Source organism: Miniopterus schreibersii, assembly GCF_964146895.1.
Source record: "Miniopterus schreibersii genome assembly, chromosome: 5".
NCBI classification, from domain to species: domain Eukaryota; kingdom Metazoa; phylum Chordata; class Mammalia; order Chiroptera; family Miniopteridae; genus Miniopterus; species Miniopterus schreibersii.
In genome coordinates, this window is record NC_138106.1 from 49,110,813 (window position 1) to 49,132,920 (window position 22,108).

General features: G+C 33.2%; 1 protein-coding gene across 7 annotated transcripts in view; it reads right to left on the bottom strand.

Annotated features, from left to right (window-relative positions):
* Positions 1–22,108, bottom strand: part of STXBP5L (syntaxin binding protein 5L) — a 171,748-nt gene that overhangs the window by 29,533 nt on the left and 120,107 nt on the right. For 4 of the 7 annotated variants that reach the window (XM_081138285.1, XM_081138282.1, XM_081138284.1 and 1 more), the window contains 2 exons: positions 20,162–20,227; positions 18,404–18,496 (listed from right to left, as the gene is read on the bottom strand). In XM_081138285.1, the coding sequence (XP_080994411.1) occupies positions 18,404–18,496; positions 20,162–20,227 (159 nt within the window). Of the gene's footprint in view, positions 1–8,504; positions 8,556–18,403; positions 18,497–20,161; positions 20,228–22,108 lie in introns of all 7 variants that reach the window. The other 3 variants (XM_081138283.1, XM_081138279.1, XM_081138280.1) reach the window with 1 other exon arrangement.

A 22,108-nucleotide genomic window follows, 5' to 3' on the forward strand; every position in this document is an offset into this window, starting at 1 on the left:
CAGGAGGTTTTTGAGTGCCAAGTCAGTGTTTTCACTTGTTATATATATGTTCAGATTTTCTCTCTTCTTCAGTCAGTTTTGATAACTCATGTATTTCTAAGAATTTGCCTATGACATCTAGGTTATTAATTTGGCATATAAGTGATCATAGTATTCTCTTATAATCCTCTTATTTCCATAAGGATGATAGCAATGTCCCCACTTTCATTTTTTAAATTTTTGCATCTTCTCTCCTTTTTTTCTTAGTCTAGGTAAAGATTTATCAATTTGTTGATCTTTTCAAAGAACCAGTTTTTGGTTTTGTCAGTTATTGTTTTCCTATTCTTTACTTTGTTTCTCTTCTCTCTATATTATTTCCTTCTGTTAGCTTTGGGTTTAATTTGCTCTTCTTTCCTAGTTTGTTAAGGTGTAGAGTCAGGCTATTGATTTGATTTTCTTTTTAATATAGCCATTTATAGCTACAAATTTCCCTCTGAGCTGTGTTTTTGGTGTAACCTATAAATTTTGCTTTTTGTTTTAATTTGTTTCAAAGTATCTTGAATTCCCCTTGTGATTTCCTCTTAGACCCATTGGTTGTTTAAAAGTGTGCTGTTTAATTTTTAAATCTTGTGAATTTTCCAATTTACTTCTGATTTCTAGTTTCATTCCATTGTGGTTAGAGAGAAAACTTTGAGTGATTTTAATCTTTTTAAATTTATTGAAACTTGTTTTGTGTCCTAAAATATGTTCTATCCTGGAGAATGTTCCATGTACACTTGAGAAGAATATGTATTCTACTGTTGTTGTGAAGAATACTCTATATATGTCTTTTAAGGCTAGTTGGTTTTTAGTGTCACTAAAGTACTCTATTTCTTTTTTGATCTTCCATCTATATTTTCTGTCCATTAATGAAAGTAGGCTATTGATGTCTCCAAGTATTATTGTTGAAATATCTAATTCTTTCTTCAATTCTGTGGATATTTGCTTTATATATTTTGGGCTCTGCTGTTTGGTGTGTATTTGTTTACAACTGTGGTATCTTCCCAACAAATTGACGCTTTTATAAATATATAATGTCCTTCTTTGTCTCTTATAATAATTTTTTCACGTAAAGTATGCTTTGCCTGATATTAATATTGCTACCCAAGCTGCCTTTTTGTTACTATCTGCATGGAGTATCTTTTTTTATACTTTTAATTTCAACCTATTTGTGTATTTTGATCTAAAATAAGTTTCTTGTAGACAACATTCATTTGGATTATATGTATTTTTAATCTAGTCTGCCAATCTCTGTCTTTTAATTGGTGAGTTTAATTCATTTATATTTAAAGTGATTGACACTAAGGAAGCACTTCTAACATTTTTCTATTTGTTTTCTAGAAGTATATCTTTTGTTGTTCGTGAGTTGCTCCAATTTTGCTTTCTTTTTTGTTTGATTTATTTTCCCCTGGTATACCTTTATTCCTTCCACATTTCCTTTTATGTACAGTTTTTAGTTATTTTCTTAATGGTTACTCTGGTGATTACAATTCACATCCTAAGTTTATAACAACCTATTTTGAATTGATACCAACTTAACTTCAATAGTATACAAAACTCTGCTTCTATATAGCTTCATCACCTTCCCTTATGCTGCTGTTATTTTATTATCATTGTACATTGTATACACATTAAGAAGGATTTATAATTATTGTTTTATTAACTTATCTCTTAAAATGTGTTGGAAAAAAGAGGAGTTAAAAAGTAAAAAAAAATATAGTAATACTGGCTTTTATATCTACCTAGGTAGTCACCTTTACCAGTGTTCTTTACTTCTCTACATGGCTTCAAGTTACTGTCTAGTGTCCTTTCATTTCAGTCTGCAGAACTCCCTTTAGTATTTCTTGTAGGGAGAATCTACTAGTGATCAACTCTCTTTGCTTTGCTTATCTGGGAATGTCTTAATTTCTCTTTCATTTTTTTAAAGTTTATTTTATTGTTGAAAGTATTACAGATGTCCCCTTTTTTTTCCTCACTGACCCTCTCCACTCCTCACTCCCCCCACCAGGCCTTCACCACACTATTGTTGTGCCTATGGGTTATGCATATATGCATACAACTTCTTGGTTAATCTCTCCCCACACATCAGACGGATGAATCTCTTTCATTTTTTGAGAAAAATTTTGCCAGATATAGAATCTTTTTTTTCTCCCAATTTTATTTTTGTATTAGTTTCAAGTGTAGATATAGAATTCTTTGACAGTTTTTATTTTCTTTTAGCACTTTAAATATGTCATGCCACTGCCTCTGGCCTATTTTGTGAAATTGGCTATAAATATTATAAGGATCCCTTATACATGATGAGTCACTTCTCTAATGGTACTTTAAAAATCTTCTTTGTAAAGTTTGATTGTAATGTCTCCCAGTGTAGGTCTCTGAGTTTTTCATATTTGAAATTCATCGAATTTCTTGAAGTGTAGATGTACGTCTTTCCTCAAGTTTGGAAATTTTAGGCATCATTTCTTCAAATATTCTTTCTTCCCCTTTGGTCTTTTCTCCTTCAGGTGTTTCCATAATATGCTGGTACACCTGATGGTGTTTCACAAGTCTCTTACCTTTGGTTCATTTTCTTTTTGTTTCTCTGAGTCAATAATTTCAATTGTACTATTTTTCAAGTTGGCCAATTTATTCTGCCTGCTCAAAGCTGCTGTTGAACCTTTCTGGTGAATTTTTTGTTTTACCTACTGTAATTTTTAGCTTCAGATTTTCTACTTGGTTCCTTTTTATAGTTTGTTTCTTTATTGATAAACTCTATTTGTTCATTATTATTCAAGATTCTTCCTTGGGTTTCTTTATTTGTGCTTGTACTATTTCTTGATCTTTTAAAAAATTAGTTATTTTTCTACACTTTTTGAGTATCATAAAAAGTCTTAGTTTTAAAGACTTTATATTCTTTTAATAAAATTAATTTGATCTGCAATGAACTGTTGCAGTAATTAATTTTTTGTTCTCTTTCTTAGTATTAGATTTCTTTATGCAGTCTGGAATTTTTTCTCTAGCTCCCGTTTTTGTTCTATGGGTAAATAGTTTTGTAGTTGCTAACTATTTTATAGACACCTAGTCTATAATTTTCAGTGTTCTTGATCCATGATATTACTGAGGATATTAAAAAAACCTAGCTACTCATTTAAGTCAGAAACAGGCCCAAGAGTTGTTTGAGTTTTAAAATCTATTTATTATTAATTTATGTCATTAATTTGTGATTAAAGAATGTGGTTTGTAATATTTTACTTTTAAATACTGAGATCTCCTTTGTGAATTTAATAGTTTAAATTTTGTAAATTTTTCTATGTGTACTTCAAAATAACATTTTCAACATACAAAGTCAAGGTATATTAAATTAATCTATGTAAATTATATTTCTTTGCTCCTCTGTGGTCTTTTTATCTTCTTGAGTTGTCATTAATTTATGTTAAAATCTCTCATTATTGTATTTGTTTATTCTTGTTTCTTATATTCCTATAGTTTTGACATACAACTGCTAACCCTACATTATTTGGTTTATTAAAATTTGTAAAAAACGTGTCATTGTAGATAGTAAATATAAGCACTTTTCTAATTTGATGTATTTTGCCTTGAACTCAACTTTGATATTAACATCATAACTCCTGTTTTAGTTTTTCTAGTAGTTGCCTAATAAGTCCTACTACTAACCTTTGAATCACTGCTTTAGATGTTTCTCTTGTTGGATTTTGTCTGTGATACATGCTGAAAGCCTTTTTCTTATAAAAGGTGAATTATTTTACTTACATCCATTGACATGAGAGACATTTCATCTTGATTCTGTCATTTTAAAAATCATATTTAGTATTTTTACTGAATTTTCTGGGAGATAATTTACATCCAACCCACTCCACCCCCCTTAAATTAATATGATAATTTTCTGTAATGAATTGCTAAAAGAGTTTGCTCAAGAATGGAATGAAACAGTAAAACAACCAAACAAAATTTTAAAAGACTAATGTTTTAAAAATCCAACACTTTCACCAATTGTATTAAAACAAAACAGACAAATGATATTTACATGATATCTGTCTTCAGTGTTTCCTTGTGGTTGGCTTTCTTCTCTATCATGCAAGTGACAGAGCTGCAATCAGTTGTAGTCTGTCATGCTAGATCACAAGGCCCTAGATAGGAGATTTGAGGTCTTAAAATCCCAAATTGCCATTGTCCCATCAGTTCCTATAGAGTAAAATATCCAATAACTTTTTTTATCCACGTCATAAATAGGTTCTTGAGTGATGCTATTCTGGTGCAGCATCTCTGAGACTGTATTGTGGTCCGCAATTGTGACTCTTGTCCATGTTGTGGAAGTGTTCCATGATTAACATGTTGAGCTGGATACTATGTTTTGGAATGTCTATTTAGGAAACTAAGGTCAAGCAGCCATGGTTGTCTTAATTAAAGAGCACTCGGCAGTAGTGATGGCCAACAGTTACAACACTATTCTCTGAGACAAATAACACACTCAGGAGTAGCAAAAATTCTGTTTCAGACTGAAAGCTGAACACTGTTTGAGGCATCAACAATGGACAGGGGCTGCCACGGCTGACCCAGTCCAGAGAGCTTCCACTGGCAGAGAAGCTGAACCTGGGATCCATCCTCCAATGCTACCAAACTGACATGAGCTAACCAAAATGCATTTTGCTGTCCCATGTCATACTGGTTGGCTTTTCATCCACTTTAATGATACAGAAGCACTCTTCATTTGCAGTCACACCATCCTAGTGCCAGCACAAATTGTTGGGATGTCAATCCAAACTGAAAACTTTTGAATGCACTTGCTTTTTAATGTGCTTGCTTACCCACTTGTCATTTTCATACTGATGTAACAAAACCGAAATGAATTGTGCTTCAGAATCCACAGCAAATTTGTTCTCTAGAGGGAACCACTTCACAAAGGTGGCTGCATGATTAATTCTCAAGATCACCAGGGTTAGCTTCCAGACACCATCTTTCTGACTCCTGCAAAGGATAATGTGATTGTGCATGAGAGCCTGGTCAATACCTGTGATGTATCCATTGTGCTCCTCGAGATCATGGGGTTTCACACACTGGCTCCCATTCTTCTTATAGATGTGAACTTCATGGCTAAGGGCAATCTGAGTATGATCCCTCTTCCAGGCATTGACAAGTGGTTGGCTTTAGGAAAAATTACTGAGGGGACAATATTCTTGGTGTTTCCTGAAGGTAGAAAGCTGGGGTCAGGGCAGCCATGACAGGCTCAGAGCAGAGAATTTGAAGACTGGTCAGTCAGCATGACAGGCTCTGTTCCGTTCTGCCACCCTTACACTATCGGGTCTGTATTTTATTTTATATGTATTTATTCTTTGCCTAATTTTTGAAGGTCTGGGATATTTTTATTTTTTCAAGTAGTTTCATTGAAGATATATTCTTAATTCTTCTTAAATTGTTATCTATGCAGAATAGCAATTGTTTTCACTTTATAAAAGGTAAAATTAGTAGAATTCCTCTTCCTCTATTTGTCTTTGCTCTTAATTCACCACCAAATTTAGTCACAGAATCATTAAATCTTTTGTTGGCAACTTCCTTACTACTCTCCACCTCTCAATTTTAAAATTACACTGTTATTTCTATATTGTTATGGATTTTAAGTTTACATTCTATTTTATAATCAGATTTCTAGTGTTGTTTAACTTTAGTTCTACAATTAAATAAATAAATTCAATATTCACTACTTGTCCTTTGACTATGGCTTCTCCATGCATCTTTTCACTAGCTAGGTAACATCCTATAGTAGATTTTTGTTTTTCAGACCTCATGGGGGCCTGTGTTTCATTTATAGTATTCGATGATGCATATATAACAATATTCACAGTGTTATGTGCCACCAAGGCTTGAATTCTATAAAACTGATTCATTTTTAGGTTTTTTTTAAATTTAAAATATAGTTTATTAGGAAAGAGAAATGTCTGTGCTTTTTTTAAAAAATGAAAAGATAGTTTTTCACTAAATATAAAAATGTTAGTTATAAAGCATTTTCTCATGAATCTGGCAATTACTTTATAAAATGCTAACTACTTAAGGGTTCTAATTGCATAAGCAACCAATGTATGAGGTTTTCACTATCACTATTATTTTATTGTTACTGTTATACTATTCCTGTTAAGGATTGTCATAACAAAAAAGTTACATTAGTATCAACATTTGTCTTTAGTGAACAGCTCATATACACAGTCACTAGTACCTTTACATAGATGAATGTTATTTATTAATTTGGGCTTCAGATTCCCCCCTACACTGCAGCCCTACATTTCTAATTGCTTGCTGAATGGTTAACACGGATGTGTCCCTATGACTCAAACTCATTTTCCTTTCCTCTCAAATCAGGTATTCTCCCTGAGAGCCATTCTCAATGCTCTGTAGTCATCTTTCACTTCTATGCCCTCTTCCCTCACTGTTCCCAGTCCCATCAGTTGTCACGTCTCCCATGGCAATTCCTTCTCTCCTGTTCATTTTCATTGTTGTTATCCTCCTTCAGGTCCTCATTTGCCTATGCAATAGTCTTAAACACCTTCCTCCTTCATTAATGGATTATACACTATGGCATGTCTTCATAAAGCACGTTACAGGCAACCCAAGGTATACTTTACACCCAGGATTTATACTGGAAGAACTTACACACAGGCAGAACGTTTGTCCTTTTTCAGAAGCCTTATAATTTTTTTTTCTGGAAACTTGTGGGAAATAAGTTTTAAAAATAAAATTATATTGATTACATATTTAAAAAGAGAGATTTAATAAAATATTATGGTGAACCCTTTTAAGTACAAAATATCCTTTAGTAAATAGCAAGCACTTGATTATTTTATCTTTTATATATATCTGAGTTTTCATAATTCATCTTTGCTTAAAGTATGTATGAAAATAGTGTGAGAATGAAGCAATTGGGAGGGAGATAATCAGAGACTTGGTGAGACTGACACTGGTAGAAATTGTTTATTAATATGTTTAACTGACCTCCAGATTAGAACTACAACTAAGATTTCTTTGCTACTTCTAAAAATATAAAAGTAGGCTGGAAGTTCTCTTTCTTTTTTCTTTTTCCTTTTCAATAGTCTAGAAAAAATATTATGATTGTGGAAATTATGTGAATATCAGAATGCATAGTTTTCTAGAGAAAAGTGTTACTTTTTAAATAGTCTTCATTGACATCTGTCACAGTACATGCTATACAAAATGATAGGTAGTTATAAGATTATAAGCTTTGCAATGATATATATTTAAATTCAGTTTTGCTACTTGTTGTAGCTATAGGCCACACAATAGGCAAATCTGAATTTTTCATAGCCTTAACCTATTCATTTGTAAAGTGGGAACACTGTCACCTACCTTATTTCAGATAATATGTACACTTCAGATAGAATAGTGTCTGACACATAGTATAAGGTCAATAATGAAACTATAATGTTGATTCTTCCTTTGATGTCAATTTACTAGTAAAATACTAATTGACTTCATAATTTATTTATTAAACTAATGATAATTTATTGAGCTAATGATAATTAGTTTATTACATTAGAGCTTTACATTTAAAAAATACTATACCTAATTTAATCAAATTCATATAAGATTTTTTTGTGACTAGATTTTAAATTTAATGAGCTATTTATCTAACAGTTATTTAATTTAATGAGATGAAGTATTTGACTATGCTCCATAAACTTGGGTACCATGTTCTGTGATCTAGGTTCAAATCTTCAGTCTACCATTTATTACCAGCATGTGTGAAGCACCTTTGTAAATTCTTAAGAATAATGCAAAGACTTATTATTGTATTTTTGTTATTTTAACCATGACATTAGTAGGATTTAATGCTATGGCTTTAAGTCAGAATAAAGGAGATGAATAAAAAGGTAATTCAATTAAATTCCAAAAAAGAAAAGCCATGCTGGAACAAGCAGATAAAAGTTCTGAAACAAAAATATATGAAGGCCTATTTAATAAAGCCTTATTTATTTGAGTCAGAATCATGAATAAGGCTGTGATAACCACAAAAAAAACTGAAAGTGAATCAAATTTTCTGTAACTTCCCTAGAATAAAAAAAATGACCAAAGCTCCATTCTTCTAAATATCAGACTTTTAAAAAGTAGCATTACTTCTAAATGATACTAATGTGTAAAAATAATTCCATAAAAAAACAATGCTCATTTACATGAAAACAGTCACAAAGGACCCATATGCGTGACTATTTAATGCTCAAAAACATTATCATGATAAAAAGAAAACAAAACATTATATACCTTAGTGTATAATGATTTATAAAACATAATTTTGTAAGATGATTATTAAACAAAATGTTGAATGCTGCCAACAGAACTGTATGGTGATTTTTAGAAAGCCTTTTTGGAAAGACATCAAACTGCCATAGAGGAAACTTGGGTTATTCATGGACTGGTTGGTAAAAATGTTCAGCCAAATGAATGTAAGAGAACTTAAAATTGTTGGCTTTTGCCTACCGTACCAAGATCAGCCTTAAGATCTGTTGGCAGACTTAACTTTCTTGATCCTTTAACTGAAACAACAGAAAAAGGAAAAAGGCAGTTGTTAATTATATAAAATTAAAGAGGAATGTGGGGGAACAGCATGTTTTATAGTATAATTATTAAAATCTTAATAAACATTACATTTAGTGAGCATGTATGGAAGCAGAAATATTGTTCAATGTTAGTTCATTGCCAGTCAGTAGTAAATATTTAATATGAAAACAGAAATATGAGAAAAGTAATTGTTTTTACAGCAAATGTTTAAGTGTATCTTTATATAGCTTTTTTTCACATGTACTATGAGGAGTGATTTATTTAATTTGGAAAGACTCAAATATCAATTTTAGATAAATCTCATAGGTAAAGAAGTATTGCAATAAATGTATTAAGTTTTATCATAAATAATGATAAGGGTAAAAACTGATGAACGCTGTCAGCATTTTTTTGAATAGAAAGAAAATTCTACTATAGATGTATATGAGGTAGTCAAGGAAGCTTTACCATGCCTATGGCAAATGAAATCACTTCACTATTGAACACTATAATGTTAAATTCAGTAGATAAGAAAGTCTTGAAAATATAAAATATTTGAAAATAAATTTAATAATTATAAATCAAGCTATCAGAAAATGTTTGAATAAATAAAGAATACTCCTGCAATTGATTGGAAAACATTACTCATTATTTGTTAAACCTTGCTGACCAGCTATTTTGAGCCAGAACTTTCCATCTGTGCAGCCAGCTACTTTTCCATCGTGACCAGTCAGCAAGGTGTTTAAAATTACTTAAATTAATGTAAGTGCAGACACGATTTATCTTGTGAGACCAGTAAGCAAGCAACAATTGGGCATGGAAACACGTGCATACCCGTGATGGGTAAGCAAGGTGTTTTAATAAAAATTTTACATTGGGCAACTCATAAAAAATATTTAACCGGAATGCATGTTATCATAGAAAGAAATGCATTAGGGGACATCATGTCAGAAATCTTTTCTGTCAATTAATACTTTAAGACTCAAATTGATACTACCAATTAATTTATACTTTCTAATGAGTAATTTTTTACAAGTAGGAACATTATTTTAAAATAAAAATGCCAAATGATGTAGTAGAAAGAATACTCAATTTAAAATCAGAAAACATGGGTCACAAATTCCTAAATTGTTACCACATAGATATACAGCATTGGTAAAAGTCACTTCATCAATTTGTAGCTTACTCTTCTTATATTTAACTAATATTCTTGATACTATCTCTAATGTTTCAACTGGAATATGATTGGAATACATTTTATAATAGGTTTTATAAAACCTAAATATAATATAAACCTGAATGTAATTTTTGAGTGTTATAAAATATTACTTTATTTTTTCCCAACCATTAAAAAATTTAAAGCCCATTCTTAGTTTACAAGTCATACCAAAATGAGGTGGCAAGCTGGATTTAGCCTTTGGGCTATAGTTTGCTGACCGCAATATGCCATGCTAAACTACTTATAAAAAAAAAAAAAAATTAAGTACTATCATTCTAATAAATATAACAGCGGGCAGTTTTCTCTATAAAAGGACACTAGGAAATAATTCAAGATTAAGGGAAAATCAACAAATCAAATTTTAGTAATTTGGATTTAGAATTAGTAGCACAAACAAAAAGATGTTACTTATATAAAAATACGGCAAACTGTATAAATATATGTAATAATTATGCTTTAGAAGAGGTTGCAAATAAAGTATATTTTAAAAATTGATTCATAGCCTGGCCGGGCGTGGCTCAGCAGTTAAGCATCCACCTAGGATCCAGGCAATCGGGGTTCGATTCCCGGTCAGGGCACATGCCCGGGTTGCGGGCTGGCAGCCGATCAATGACTCTCTCATCATTGATGTTTCTATCTCTCTCTCTCCCTCTCCTTTCCTCTCTCTGAAATCAATAAAAATATATTAAAAAAAAAAAATCCACTGATTCCTGCCAGTGGAATCCTTTAAAAAAATAATAATAATAAAATAAAATAAAAATTGATTCATAATTCAGATCTAAGGAAGTGGGATATTTACCATTTAAAATAACCTTTCATTTAATTTTTAAAATAGAACTAATTCTTAAGTTAAAGATTTGTTTTATAATTTCTTTTGTTTCTATTTTATTTTTAAATAGGGTTCTTTAGCATATCTATATAGTATTAGTTATTTTAAAAATGGATGACAACAACCCAAAGCAATCTATAGATTCAATACAATTCCTATTAAAATGCCAACAGTGTTTCACAGAGCTAGAAAAAATTATTCCAAAAATTTATATGGAACTGAAAAAGACCATGAATAGCTACAGCAATCTTGAGAAAGAAGAACAGAGTTGGAGGGATCACTTTACTGGATATCAAATTATACTACAAAGCCATTGTAGTCAAATCAGCCTAGTATTAGTACAACAACAGACACATAGATCAATGGAACCAAACAGAGACCCCAGAAACAGACCCAAGCCATTATGGTCAGTTAATATTTGACAAAGGAAGCAAGAGCATACAATGAGTAAAGACAGCCTCTTTAATAAATGGTGTTGGGAAAATTGGATAGGTACATGCAAATAAATGAAACTAGATCACCAATTTACTCTATACACAAGAATAAATTCAAAATGGATAAAAGACCTAAATGTAAGTAGCAAAACCATAAAAATCCTGGAAGAAAATATAGGCAGTAAAGTCATAGACATCTCACATAGTGGAATTTTCACTGATACATCTCCTAGGGCAAGAGAAACTAAAGAAAAATAAACAAATGAGATTACATCAAACTAAAAAGCTTCTGTACAGCAAAAGAAATCAGCCTCAAAATAAAAAGAAACCTCATGGTATGGGAGAACATATTTGCCAAGGATGCATCTGATAAGGGGCTAATTTCTAAAGTGTACAAAGAACTCATACAACTCAAGAAGAGGAAGACAATCCAATTAAAAGATGGGCGGAGGACCTGAATAGACATTTCTCCAAAGAGGACATACAGATGGCCAAGAGACTTATGAGAAAATGCTCAATGTCGCCAATCATCAGAGAGATGCAAACCACAAAGAGGTCTCACTTCACACCTGTCACAATGGCTGCCATCAACAAATCAACAAATGACATGTGCTGGCGAGGATGTGGAGAAAGGGGAGCCCTGGTATGCTGCTGGTGGGAATGCAGACTGGTGCAGCCACTATGGAAAACAGTATGGAGGTTCCTCAAAAAATTAAAAATGGAGCTGCCTTTTGACCCAGTGACCCCACTACTAGGAATATACCTAAGAATCTTGAAACACTAATCAGAAAGAATATACGCACCCCTATGTTCATAGCAGTGTAATTTACAAAAGCTAAGATCTGGAAACAGCCTAAGTGCCCATCAGTAGATGAGTGGATAAAAAAGCTGTGGGACATTCACACTGTGGAATACTATGCAGCTGTAAAGAAGGATCTCGTACCCTTTGGGACAGTATGGATGGACCTGGAGAATATTATGCTACGTGAAATAAGCTAGGCAGAGAAAGACAAATATCACATGATCTTACTTACATGTGGAATCTAAAGAACATAATAATCTGATGGACAATACAGATTCAGTGACGCAGAAGCATGAAACAGACTGATGAATCTCAGAGGGAAGGTGGGGGTGGGTGGAAAGAGATTAACCAAATAATTTATATGCATATATGCATAACTCATGGACACAGACAATAGTGTGGTGAAGGCCTGGGGCTGGAAGTGGGTGCAGGGTGGAAGGGGTCAATGGGGAAAAAAGGGGACATCTATAATATTTTGAACAATAAAATAAAAAAAAATTTAAAAAAAAATGGATTACAAAGATGCTTTTAAAAAGAGGGCAAACGTTAATGAACCCAGGTGCGTACAGGACAATGACCACAATGTCAGATGCCCTCGCATTCCCCACTATTTTAATGGGAAATTCACCTCCTATAGTCTAGTATCTAACTTACTCTGGCTCTCAAATCTGCTCCACTTTTGGGGATTCCCCCCTTTACTTTGCCACTTACCTTTTTGGTTTCATGTATACTACTTCCTACCTGAAAACTAAGGCCACCTCACAAGCCCCATCCTTAACTGTAACTGGAGGGAAAGGGAATGATTAGCTGGTAGGATTAACTAGGGAACTTCTTTATTAACAATGTTAATAACAGTCCTCTGTTATTTATGTATAGAATGATCCCCTCTTCCTTTGTTCAACTAGTAAACTCCTACTCATCCTTCAAACTCCTAAAAAAAAAAAATGACCTCTTTTCTGAAGGCAGCCTCAAACTTAAGGCTTCATCTGGAGCTATTATCTTAATGTTTATAGCACCTGTGCACATCTTTATACTTAATACATTTTATTATACTTGTTTTTTTAACTCTGTCTACTACTACCCACTAACATCCTGAAACTTGGAGTTCTCCAAAGATAGGGAATGTAGTCTCAGTACCTAATAAAGTATTGGCATAGAGTAGGTGTACAGTAAGTGTTTCCTCAAAGAATGTTGAAAAAAAACCCAGTAAAGCCAGAAGGTAGGGATGAAGGGTTACTCTGAAGAGAGCTAAGCAGGCTGAGAAAGTATGGTCAAGTGTTAGAGCAATATGTTACACAACAACGTTCGAGAAATTTGGGTTGGAAGATGTATGAAGCAAGTGGGAGTAAGAGGCAAGTAGTCTTGGAAACGTATAGAATGAAAACAATACATATTAACCTGTGCAATGAGCCTCTGGGAATGCAGCTCTGAAAAATGCATTTCTTCATTTTTACTGTTATCTAAGCTAAAGCATATACACTACTGTAATTTCATATTGTTAGCCAAAGGGGAGAAAATGGGAAATACAGACTTCTCACTACTCACTGGTTTAGCACACTGCACAGAAAAGAAAGGCAGAGAATCCTGGCTCAAAGGAATCTAAGCGGTCATCTAGTCAAATATCATCTCAATGCAAGTATTTCTCCTTACGGAGTAACTGATTCATGCTCTCACATGCCAGATCTTAAAGTACCTGAAGAGACTTAGGGGCCACCTCCAGGTACTCTCAGCAGATCAGCAGAAATTTTTATTTTAAAAAGTGTTGCAGGTGATACTGATGCCAAGAGGCTGGCAGATCACATTTTGAGAAATGATGTTTTATGGTTTTATGAACATTAACCAACCTATGGGATTTTTACTCAGGACCCTTCCACAAAAAGTGCTTCCTGAGATGCATCTCAGATTTCCGTACAAGACATCCCATATTGTCCTCAGTTGTTAAATTAGAATAGACGCAGATATAGATATCACTTTACTGAGCTTAAGGTCATTATGATAAGTTATATATATGTTATTGAGGTAACGGGTACTTTTATGAGTATTTGAAAAAATTTTCCATCATGTCTGTATTTGACCTTCCATTTTCTAATGCCAAATAGAAGGTAGTTACCATGATAGTAATGCCCCTATTATAAGAGGCTGGATGCTTTTCCCCCCCCTCTGTAAAGCGCCGCAAAGATTTTTGCTTTTCTTCAAGACAGGTTTCCTGGTGTTTGATGAAGTAAAGCCCAATGATTAAGAACATAAGTTGGATTCAAATCGTGACTCAACTATTTGCCAGCTGAGTGATCCTGGGCTAGTAATTACTTAATTTCAGGAAGACTATGTTTCTCTTCCTCTGTAAAATGAGGGATAATAATATTCCCTACTTCATAGGAATCTTGTCAGCATTAATTAAGGGAATATGTGTAAAGTGCTTAGCATGATGCAGTATATAACAACCATTCAATATTAGCTATTTTCATTATCAAACTTAGTTGGCAAGAAAATATTGTCATTCTGTGGTGTTCTATATAAAAAATGACTTATCTAAGCAACATGCCCTACTTAAAATAGAGTGCAGCGGATTAAACACAGCACACTTGATAAGACCTCCAATTATATGTAGTACTATTATTTCTTTGTTCTGCACAAAGTACTTCCTAAGAATCCACAGTCTTTTAAAGAATGATAACATCCCATACTTGATGCATAATGGGCTTATTCTCTAAAAAAATCTCTTTAAATTGTGTTGTGCATCATCACATAGAATCGTATCTTTAATCCTTCACACCTTGAAAAACTGCCTTTCTAGGCTCATAGGAAATAACCCAACAAATAGTACCACAGGTAATCCAGCTGTGGGGCAGGGAATATAGCTGCAGCAAGTGTTTGATTTCTTATGATCCTAGTCCTGTTAGATTCTGGGCAAACTGTCAGGAAATTCTTGTTATTTTAACATGTTGTGGCATACGTTTTTTAAAATAAAAACAAAATTAAAATTAGAAAAAATAATTCATAACTGTACACTAAAAAGGTGAATTTGATGCTATATAAACATATCTCAATAAATCTGAGTTAAAAAATTTTTGAAGGAAAGCATCCCCAAAGATAGGGTTAATCACTTACCTAATCACATCTATCACTTTCTGGCTTACCTAGAAATTGTTAGGAAGGATGGCATAAGAGACCAAAGATGATGCAAATGAGTGAAAAATTGGCTGAGGGCAAAATACATATTAATATTTACCTATGAATTCAGGCCTAAAGATCAGGTGACGGCCGAGCCCTACAATAGCACCAGATTACAAACCTTTGCAGGACTATTTATCTCCACTCCTAGATTTTCTGCCTCCCAAACTCAGGTTGTCACGGTTATGAGGCAGGGTGGTCTAGTGGCTTATACCATAGCTGTGAGGTATAAGAATGAGGTCATCTGCTCAGCCCTATCTTTGTCTTCAGCCCTAAATAGGGACAGCACTTCAGGCATTACAACAGGGTTTTGCCTATGGGGCTTCATGTATCTTGTTTGTATCATTTCCTTCAATCACCTGTATATTCATATGCCCTTTTCCTAACTCCTAAATCAATTCAAAGTCAGTAGATAGATAGCGCAGCCTGGCTCAACAGAGAGACTTTGTATTGGCTTCAGATAAGTATCAGATACTTGGTTCCACTTGGAAACAAAATTTTAGGGCCCCAGCTGGGTGGCTCAGTTGGTTAAAACATCATCCTGTACACCAAAAAGGTTGCAGGTTTGATTCCCAGTCAAAGCACATATCTAGGTTGTGGGTTCAATCCCAGGTCGAGGTGTGTAAGGGTGGCAACAGATGTTTCTCTCTCACATTGATTATCTCTCTCATCCTCTCCTTCTCTAAAATCAATAAACATATCCTCGGGTGAGGATTTTAAAAAATTTTAGGAGCCCAGTGGTTCAGTGGTGGAGCATCTACCTATGATCCAGGAGACCAAGGTTCAGTTCCCGATCAGGGCACATTCCTGGGTTGTGGGCTTGATCCCCAGTAGGGGACATGCAGGAGGTAGCCGACCGATGACTCTCTTATCATTGGTGTTTCTATCTCCCTCTCCTTTCCTCTCTCTGAAATCAATAAAGACATTTAAAAAAAAATTTTAGGAATAGAGTGAACCTTGAGTAAGTTGGAATATGACTACTACTTTAATGAGAATTAATGTAAAGAGGCAGGTTCAAAGTTTCTAATTCAAAGCTTCTAATTAGTTGTTTTTTGATTAGAAAGAACTGGACTGACTTCTTGGTTTCCAATGAAGGATTTCTACTTTGTTATAAATAAGCTATAACTAATGTTTGGAAATTTAAAATGGTCAAAGAGACCAAATTCAGTGTCTTTAGGCCATGGATATTCATTTTTGCTTTTATAATATCTACTACTATATATTATTGAGAATCTATGTTCTGGACACTAGCATACATTAAGGTTAAGAAACTTGGCTAAAGTTACAGCTGTAGAAAGTGGCAGGGTAAGGTCAAATTTCTCTGATTCTAAAGTTATGTCCTTTCCACTAAGCAACACAGCCTTCCTGATTTAGATGCCACCTGTGTGGCCTACACATCTGTAAAATAAATAAATCTAACACTAAATTAAGAAAAAAGTTGTTTAGGTTAAAATGTTTGTAAAGTTCATAGATTAACCGACTGGTTGAAATATAGTAATGAATTCCATTTGGAATTCTATCTTAGAGAATTCTATCTTCCTTAAGCCAGAAACAAGGTAAGAAAACACCTGGTATGTATATAGGCATAGTCACTATCTCACTCACACACACACACACACACACACACACGCACGCACGCACACGCACGCACATGCACACAAACATTTTGGGGTCACTATACCATGCTGGCGTCCTGAAAGGTATACATGCCTATAATTAGGTATACATGCCTATAATTTTGTTGCCAGCTTCCCCTTTTTTGTTCTTTGGAAGTGGCTATGATTTAGCCAGGCAAAAAGGTATCTTTTTAAAAATTTGCCCCAGCATAAAAATGTTTAATGTTATGACTCTGGTTTTACCACTACCTTGAAATATGTTTTATTTCTATCTAGATTTTAATGAATCAGTGACTTTTTATTAGTATCATATGAACAAGTGTTAAATAATGATGACATTTTATTTCTGCTTTTGTCTATCTTGAATTATAAACTCCCAAAGAGCACTAGGTTCTTGCACACACTTTTTTAAGTGCAAATAGGAGATCAAATAATTTTGGGTTAGAGGACCTTGAAGTCTGAAGAACTGAGTTGGTTCAGACTAAGCCATTTACTAGTAGGGTAACCTTGGGCAAGTTACAGAATTTTTTTTTTGGCCATAATTTTTCCATCCATACAAAGTAAGAATAATATCAATGTTACACGGTTACTGTAGAATTAAATAATACACATGAAAAATAACGTTTGTTTTAAAGTGCTATATCAATGTTGATTACAATTTTTAGCAAACAAGGCTTAATAAATTCAAAAGGTGGTGATAATTTATTGATTTTTATGAACTATAAAAATTAAAAATTATTTTCAAATCCAGTTTTTCCTGGAATTTAAATGGTAAACTATGTCTCTGATGTTTCATGGAAAGTATATTTTTTAAGTTCTTTTCAGTTTCTTTGTCAAAACATTGTTTTTCATGACTCAGCAACTTCTCACTTTCTCACTGCTTGGATGTCATATAATTTCATTTGTAATTGTTTTTTGTAACTCATTTTTTAATTTTATTAATAAAAACCAGGAAAAAAATTAAAAAATTGTAGGCTTTACAACCAAATGTAACTAAGTTGGAAGTCTCCTCAGAAAAAGGCATATCACAGGGTTGTTGTATTACCTAAGGTAAAAATAAACTATGGAAAATTACTGTCTGGAAAATTGTTGCTTACAATTATCTCTAATTTATTTGGAATCTAGAACATTCGTAATTCATGTTTTGTTTAAAGTGGCAAATCTGGTCACAACCATTTTGTAATGGTTTCCTAATTTAAAGAAGCTGCGTAACTTGTATTTGTGATTTGGTCCCTATGAGCAGCATCAAATATCCAATAACTGCATACAATTTAGATTATAGGACCTTACTTACTGCTCACTATTTTTGAGAGAACATTGCCCCTTTGAGGCAATTCTTTTGTGGAGTTTCCATGATCATCATAGTTGTTTCTAATCATACAAAATATTTAATTGTATTAGAAAGAATTATGGAGGATTTTTACAAAACCACTTTACTTTTTGGCTCTTAAGTTTTCCCTGAATTCTATGTTGGCCCTCCATATTCTCTTATAAGTCTGATAAAATAATTCCAGTATATAGTAGAAAAGTAACACTATCAAAATTCTATGGAGCATTTCTAAATTGTTAACAAAACCCTTTTAGGAATTCCTGCTTTATATCTCATAAAGTCATTGTTAACCACTGCTTCATGCAAATTTGTCTTCATCACCATGAGGGATCTGTTTTCAGCACAACAAATAAGAATAAAGCTTTTGATACAAAATGTGAAGTCTAGAAAATTGTGGAGGTATGAATAACTTGTTTGTTTATAAAAGAGATTTTCACTTTCACCTGGCAAATGATGTGCTTGATTCCTCTGTCTCACAGCTGGTATTTCATTCCTATAAAAGCCTGGTGCTGCCTCTGGAGTTCTGGTAGGAAGTCCTAAAGAAAAGGAGTAAGAAATTATTAGCATGTAATTTCTTAGTCCAACTGACCCAAGAATTTTTACCTTAGAGGAGAATTTCATAGTAACTATTTAGAAGGGTCTCTATTTTATGCCTTTATCTGTGTATCTTGGTACTGCTCCAACAGAAGACTGTTTAAAGGGAGGAAGATTTCTTCTTCAGAGGATGTAGTGGAGCTCTAGACACATAGAATCACACAGAAGGGGCATTCAGAATAGGCTCTAAGATCTAGTTGTAACCCAGATTTGAGAACAGAGCTCCTTACTTCCTTGTTAGTATTTTGTGACATTCACTTCTATGATATTTTAATAAAGATATTTTTACCAGAGATGCTTAAGTATATTTTAATAAATATAAATATTTATATCACCCTAGCCCTCACTTGAACTCGATAGCATAAGTGTATTGTATATTGTGGATAGAGAGAATCATGAGCATGGATGGCTGTTTAGGTAGCAGCAGTATTAGGACCTAATGCCAGTCTAGAAAAAGATATTCATCTGAGCAAATGATTTTTAAAGGCGCAGCTTCAAGGAAGATAAAATAGAAAAATTTACACCTGTGAGCAGATATAGCCCTACAGTTGAAGACTTGGTTAGTTTTCAACTCTTTATCCAAAGAAAAAGGTAGTTTCCTTTAGGGGACTGCAGTTCTGTGCCAGGACCTAGTGGAGCTAGGGCTGAATGTTAGTTTCTGCTCACCTCCTTGGGAAGTACGTTTATGTAGTACATGGATTCACATGACCTTACCTGGTAAGTGATAAAGGGTTACACAGCTTTAAGAAAAAAACAAGTAATTTATAAAATTATTAGTTTAACGTTGGTCTCTGTAGCTAGACTGTCAGTTCCATTTGGCACGGAGTATGTTTATTTTGTTCATTAGTTTATTCTCAGTGGATAGCATCTTATCTATCTAACTGTAGATACTGAAAATTATTCGTTGAATAGTTGGTGAATAACTAAATATGAAATAATTATATTATCCTGGAAGCTGAGAACATCAGCTTTCTGGTTGGCTTACTGGGATTCTTTCAGGTCCTAATTGCTACTCTGTTCTCTCTCATTATCCTATAGGATATATTTAATAATCTGAAACATTACTCTGTTTTAATTGTAGTTTATTGGGCTAAAAGGGAGTTTGAGATCCACGTAGAAAATCATAGTTACAAAATGATCACTGGTCTCCAGCTTCTGTAATTCCCAACCTCTCTTAACTCAGAGATATGTCAATGAATATACATGCCTCCAAACTACTGTCTGGAGAGATGGTATCCTACGCTACTGCACCCATTGTATATATTTCTCACTAATTCAGTTCTAGCTATAAGAAGACAGAGTTTCTGTATAAAATTTCCAATTTTTACTTAGAATCATTAATATATTTGCAAAATAAACTTCCTTTAAAATGCCTTTAAAGGTACTGTACTCATACCTCTGATTTTAATTTTGTAAGAGGCCAAAAATATTTTTAAAGGCATTTATTTCTATTAATTTTGGAATGAAATTTGCTTATGGTTAAGTTACAGAAACTGAATTATCCCTTTACTAAAATAACAAATTTTACATTATAAGAATTGAGAAAATAAAGCAGTAGATTATGGCAGAGAGTTAGCAGAAGCCTGAAAAATGCCACTCATATTTACCTGAAGTGGGAGACTTGCAGCGCTCAAGTTCCAGGGGAACTGGATTGTCATTCAGCTCAGTTAAACCTGAAAATAAAATGACAAAAAATGAGATAAATTTTGCTAAAATTTTGTAGAAACTCTTATTTCTTAATTCCTATAAGTTTTAAGGTTTTCCCTGTGAAAACTACTTTTCTATGCTCATGTATGACAATTTGTGCTAATCATTTTAAGTTAAAATATAGTTGGCATAAAATATATTAGTTTCAGGTGTACAATATAGTGACTGACATTTATATATTTTACGATGTGATCACCACACTATGTCTAGTAACCATCTGTCACTATGCCAAGTTATCACACTATTATTGACTATATTTCCCTTTGCCTTTTTCATCCATCCCTCTATTACTCTCCCCTCTGGCAACTATCAATTTGTTCTTTATTTCTATTTTGTACTGTTTGTTCACTTGTTTTGATTTAAAAAAAAAAAAATTCAACATATATGTGAAATTATGTCATATTTGTCTTTCTCAGTTTGACTTATTTCACTTAGCATAATATCCTTTAGGTCCATGCATGTTTTCACAAATGGTAGAATTTCTTTTTTTATTTTTCATTGTTGAGTAATACTCCATTGTATATATGCCACACTTCATCCATTCATCTATCACTAGACACCTAGGTTGATTTCCCTATGTTAGCTATTATAAACAATGCTGCAATGAATATAGGAGGGCATATATCTTTTCAAATTATTGTTTTCGTTTTCTTTAGATAAATGTTCAGAAGTGGAATTGGTGGGTTGTATGGTGGATCTATTTTTACTTTTTGAGGAATCTCCATAATGTTTTACTTAGTGGCTGTATCCATTTGCAGTTCCACCAACAGTGCACAAGGGTTGTTTTTTCTCCACACCCTCACCAACACTTGTTATTTGTTGACTTTTTTATAACAACCATTCTAATAGGTTTGAGGTGATATCTCATTCTGGTTTTGATTTGTATTTACCTAATGATTAATGATCTTGAGTATATATTCATGTGTCTGTTGGCTATCTGTGGGCCTTCTTTGGAGCAATATCTCTTCATGTCCTCTGCCCATTTTTTTATTGGATTGGTGGGGTTTTTTGTTATTGAGTTATAATATGAGTTCCTTATATATTTTGGGTATCAACCCTTTATTGGATATATCATTTGTGAATATATTCTCCCATTCAGTAGGTTGTCTTTTCATTTTGTTGATGGTTGCCTTCCTGTGCAGAAGCTTTTTAGTTTGATAAAGTCCTATTTGTTTATTTTTGTGTTTGTTTCTCTTGCTCAAGAGGATATATCTAAAAAGATACTAATAAGACTGATTTCAAGTGGATTACTACTTATGTTTTCGTCTAGGAGTTTATGGTTTCAGGTCTTACATTTAATTCTTTAATCTGTTTTGAGTTTATTTTTGTATATAGTGTAAGAGAGTAGTCCACTTTCATTTTTTTGAATGTATCTGTCCAGTTTTCCCAGCACCATTTATTGAGGAGACTATTTCTCCATTGTATATTCTTGCATCCTTTGTGATAGATTAATTGACCATATAGATGCAGGTTTATTTCTGAACTCCCTATTCTGTTCCATTGACTTATGTGTTTGTTTTTGTGCCAGTACCATATTTTTTATTATTATTATAACTTTGTAGTATAGTTTGAAATCACAAAGTGTGATACCTCCATCTCTGTTATTTCTCAAGATTGCTTTGGGAATTTACACAATGGAATACTATGCAGCTATAAAAACAAAGGATCTCTTACCCTTTGAGACAGCATGGAGGGACCTGGAGAGTATTATCCTAAGTGAAATAAGCCAGTCAGAGAAAGACAAGCATCACATGATCTCACTTATATGTGGAATGTAATGAACAAAATAAACTGATGAACAGAATAGATCCAGAGACAGAGAAGCATGGAACAGACTGATGAATCTC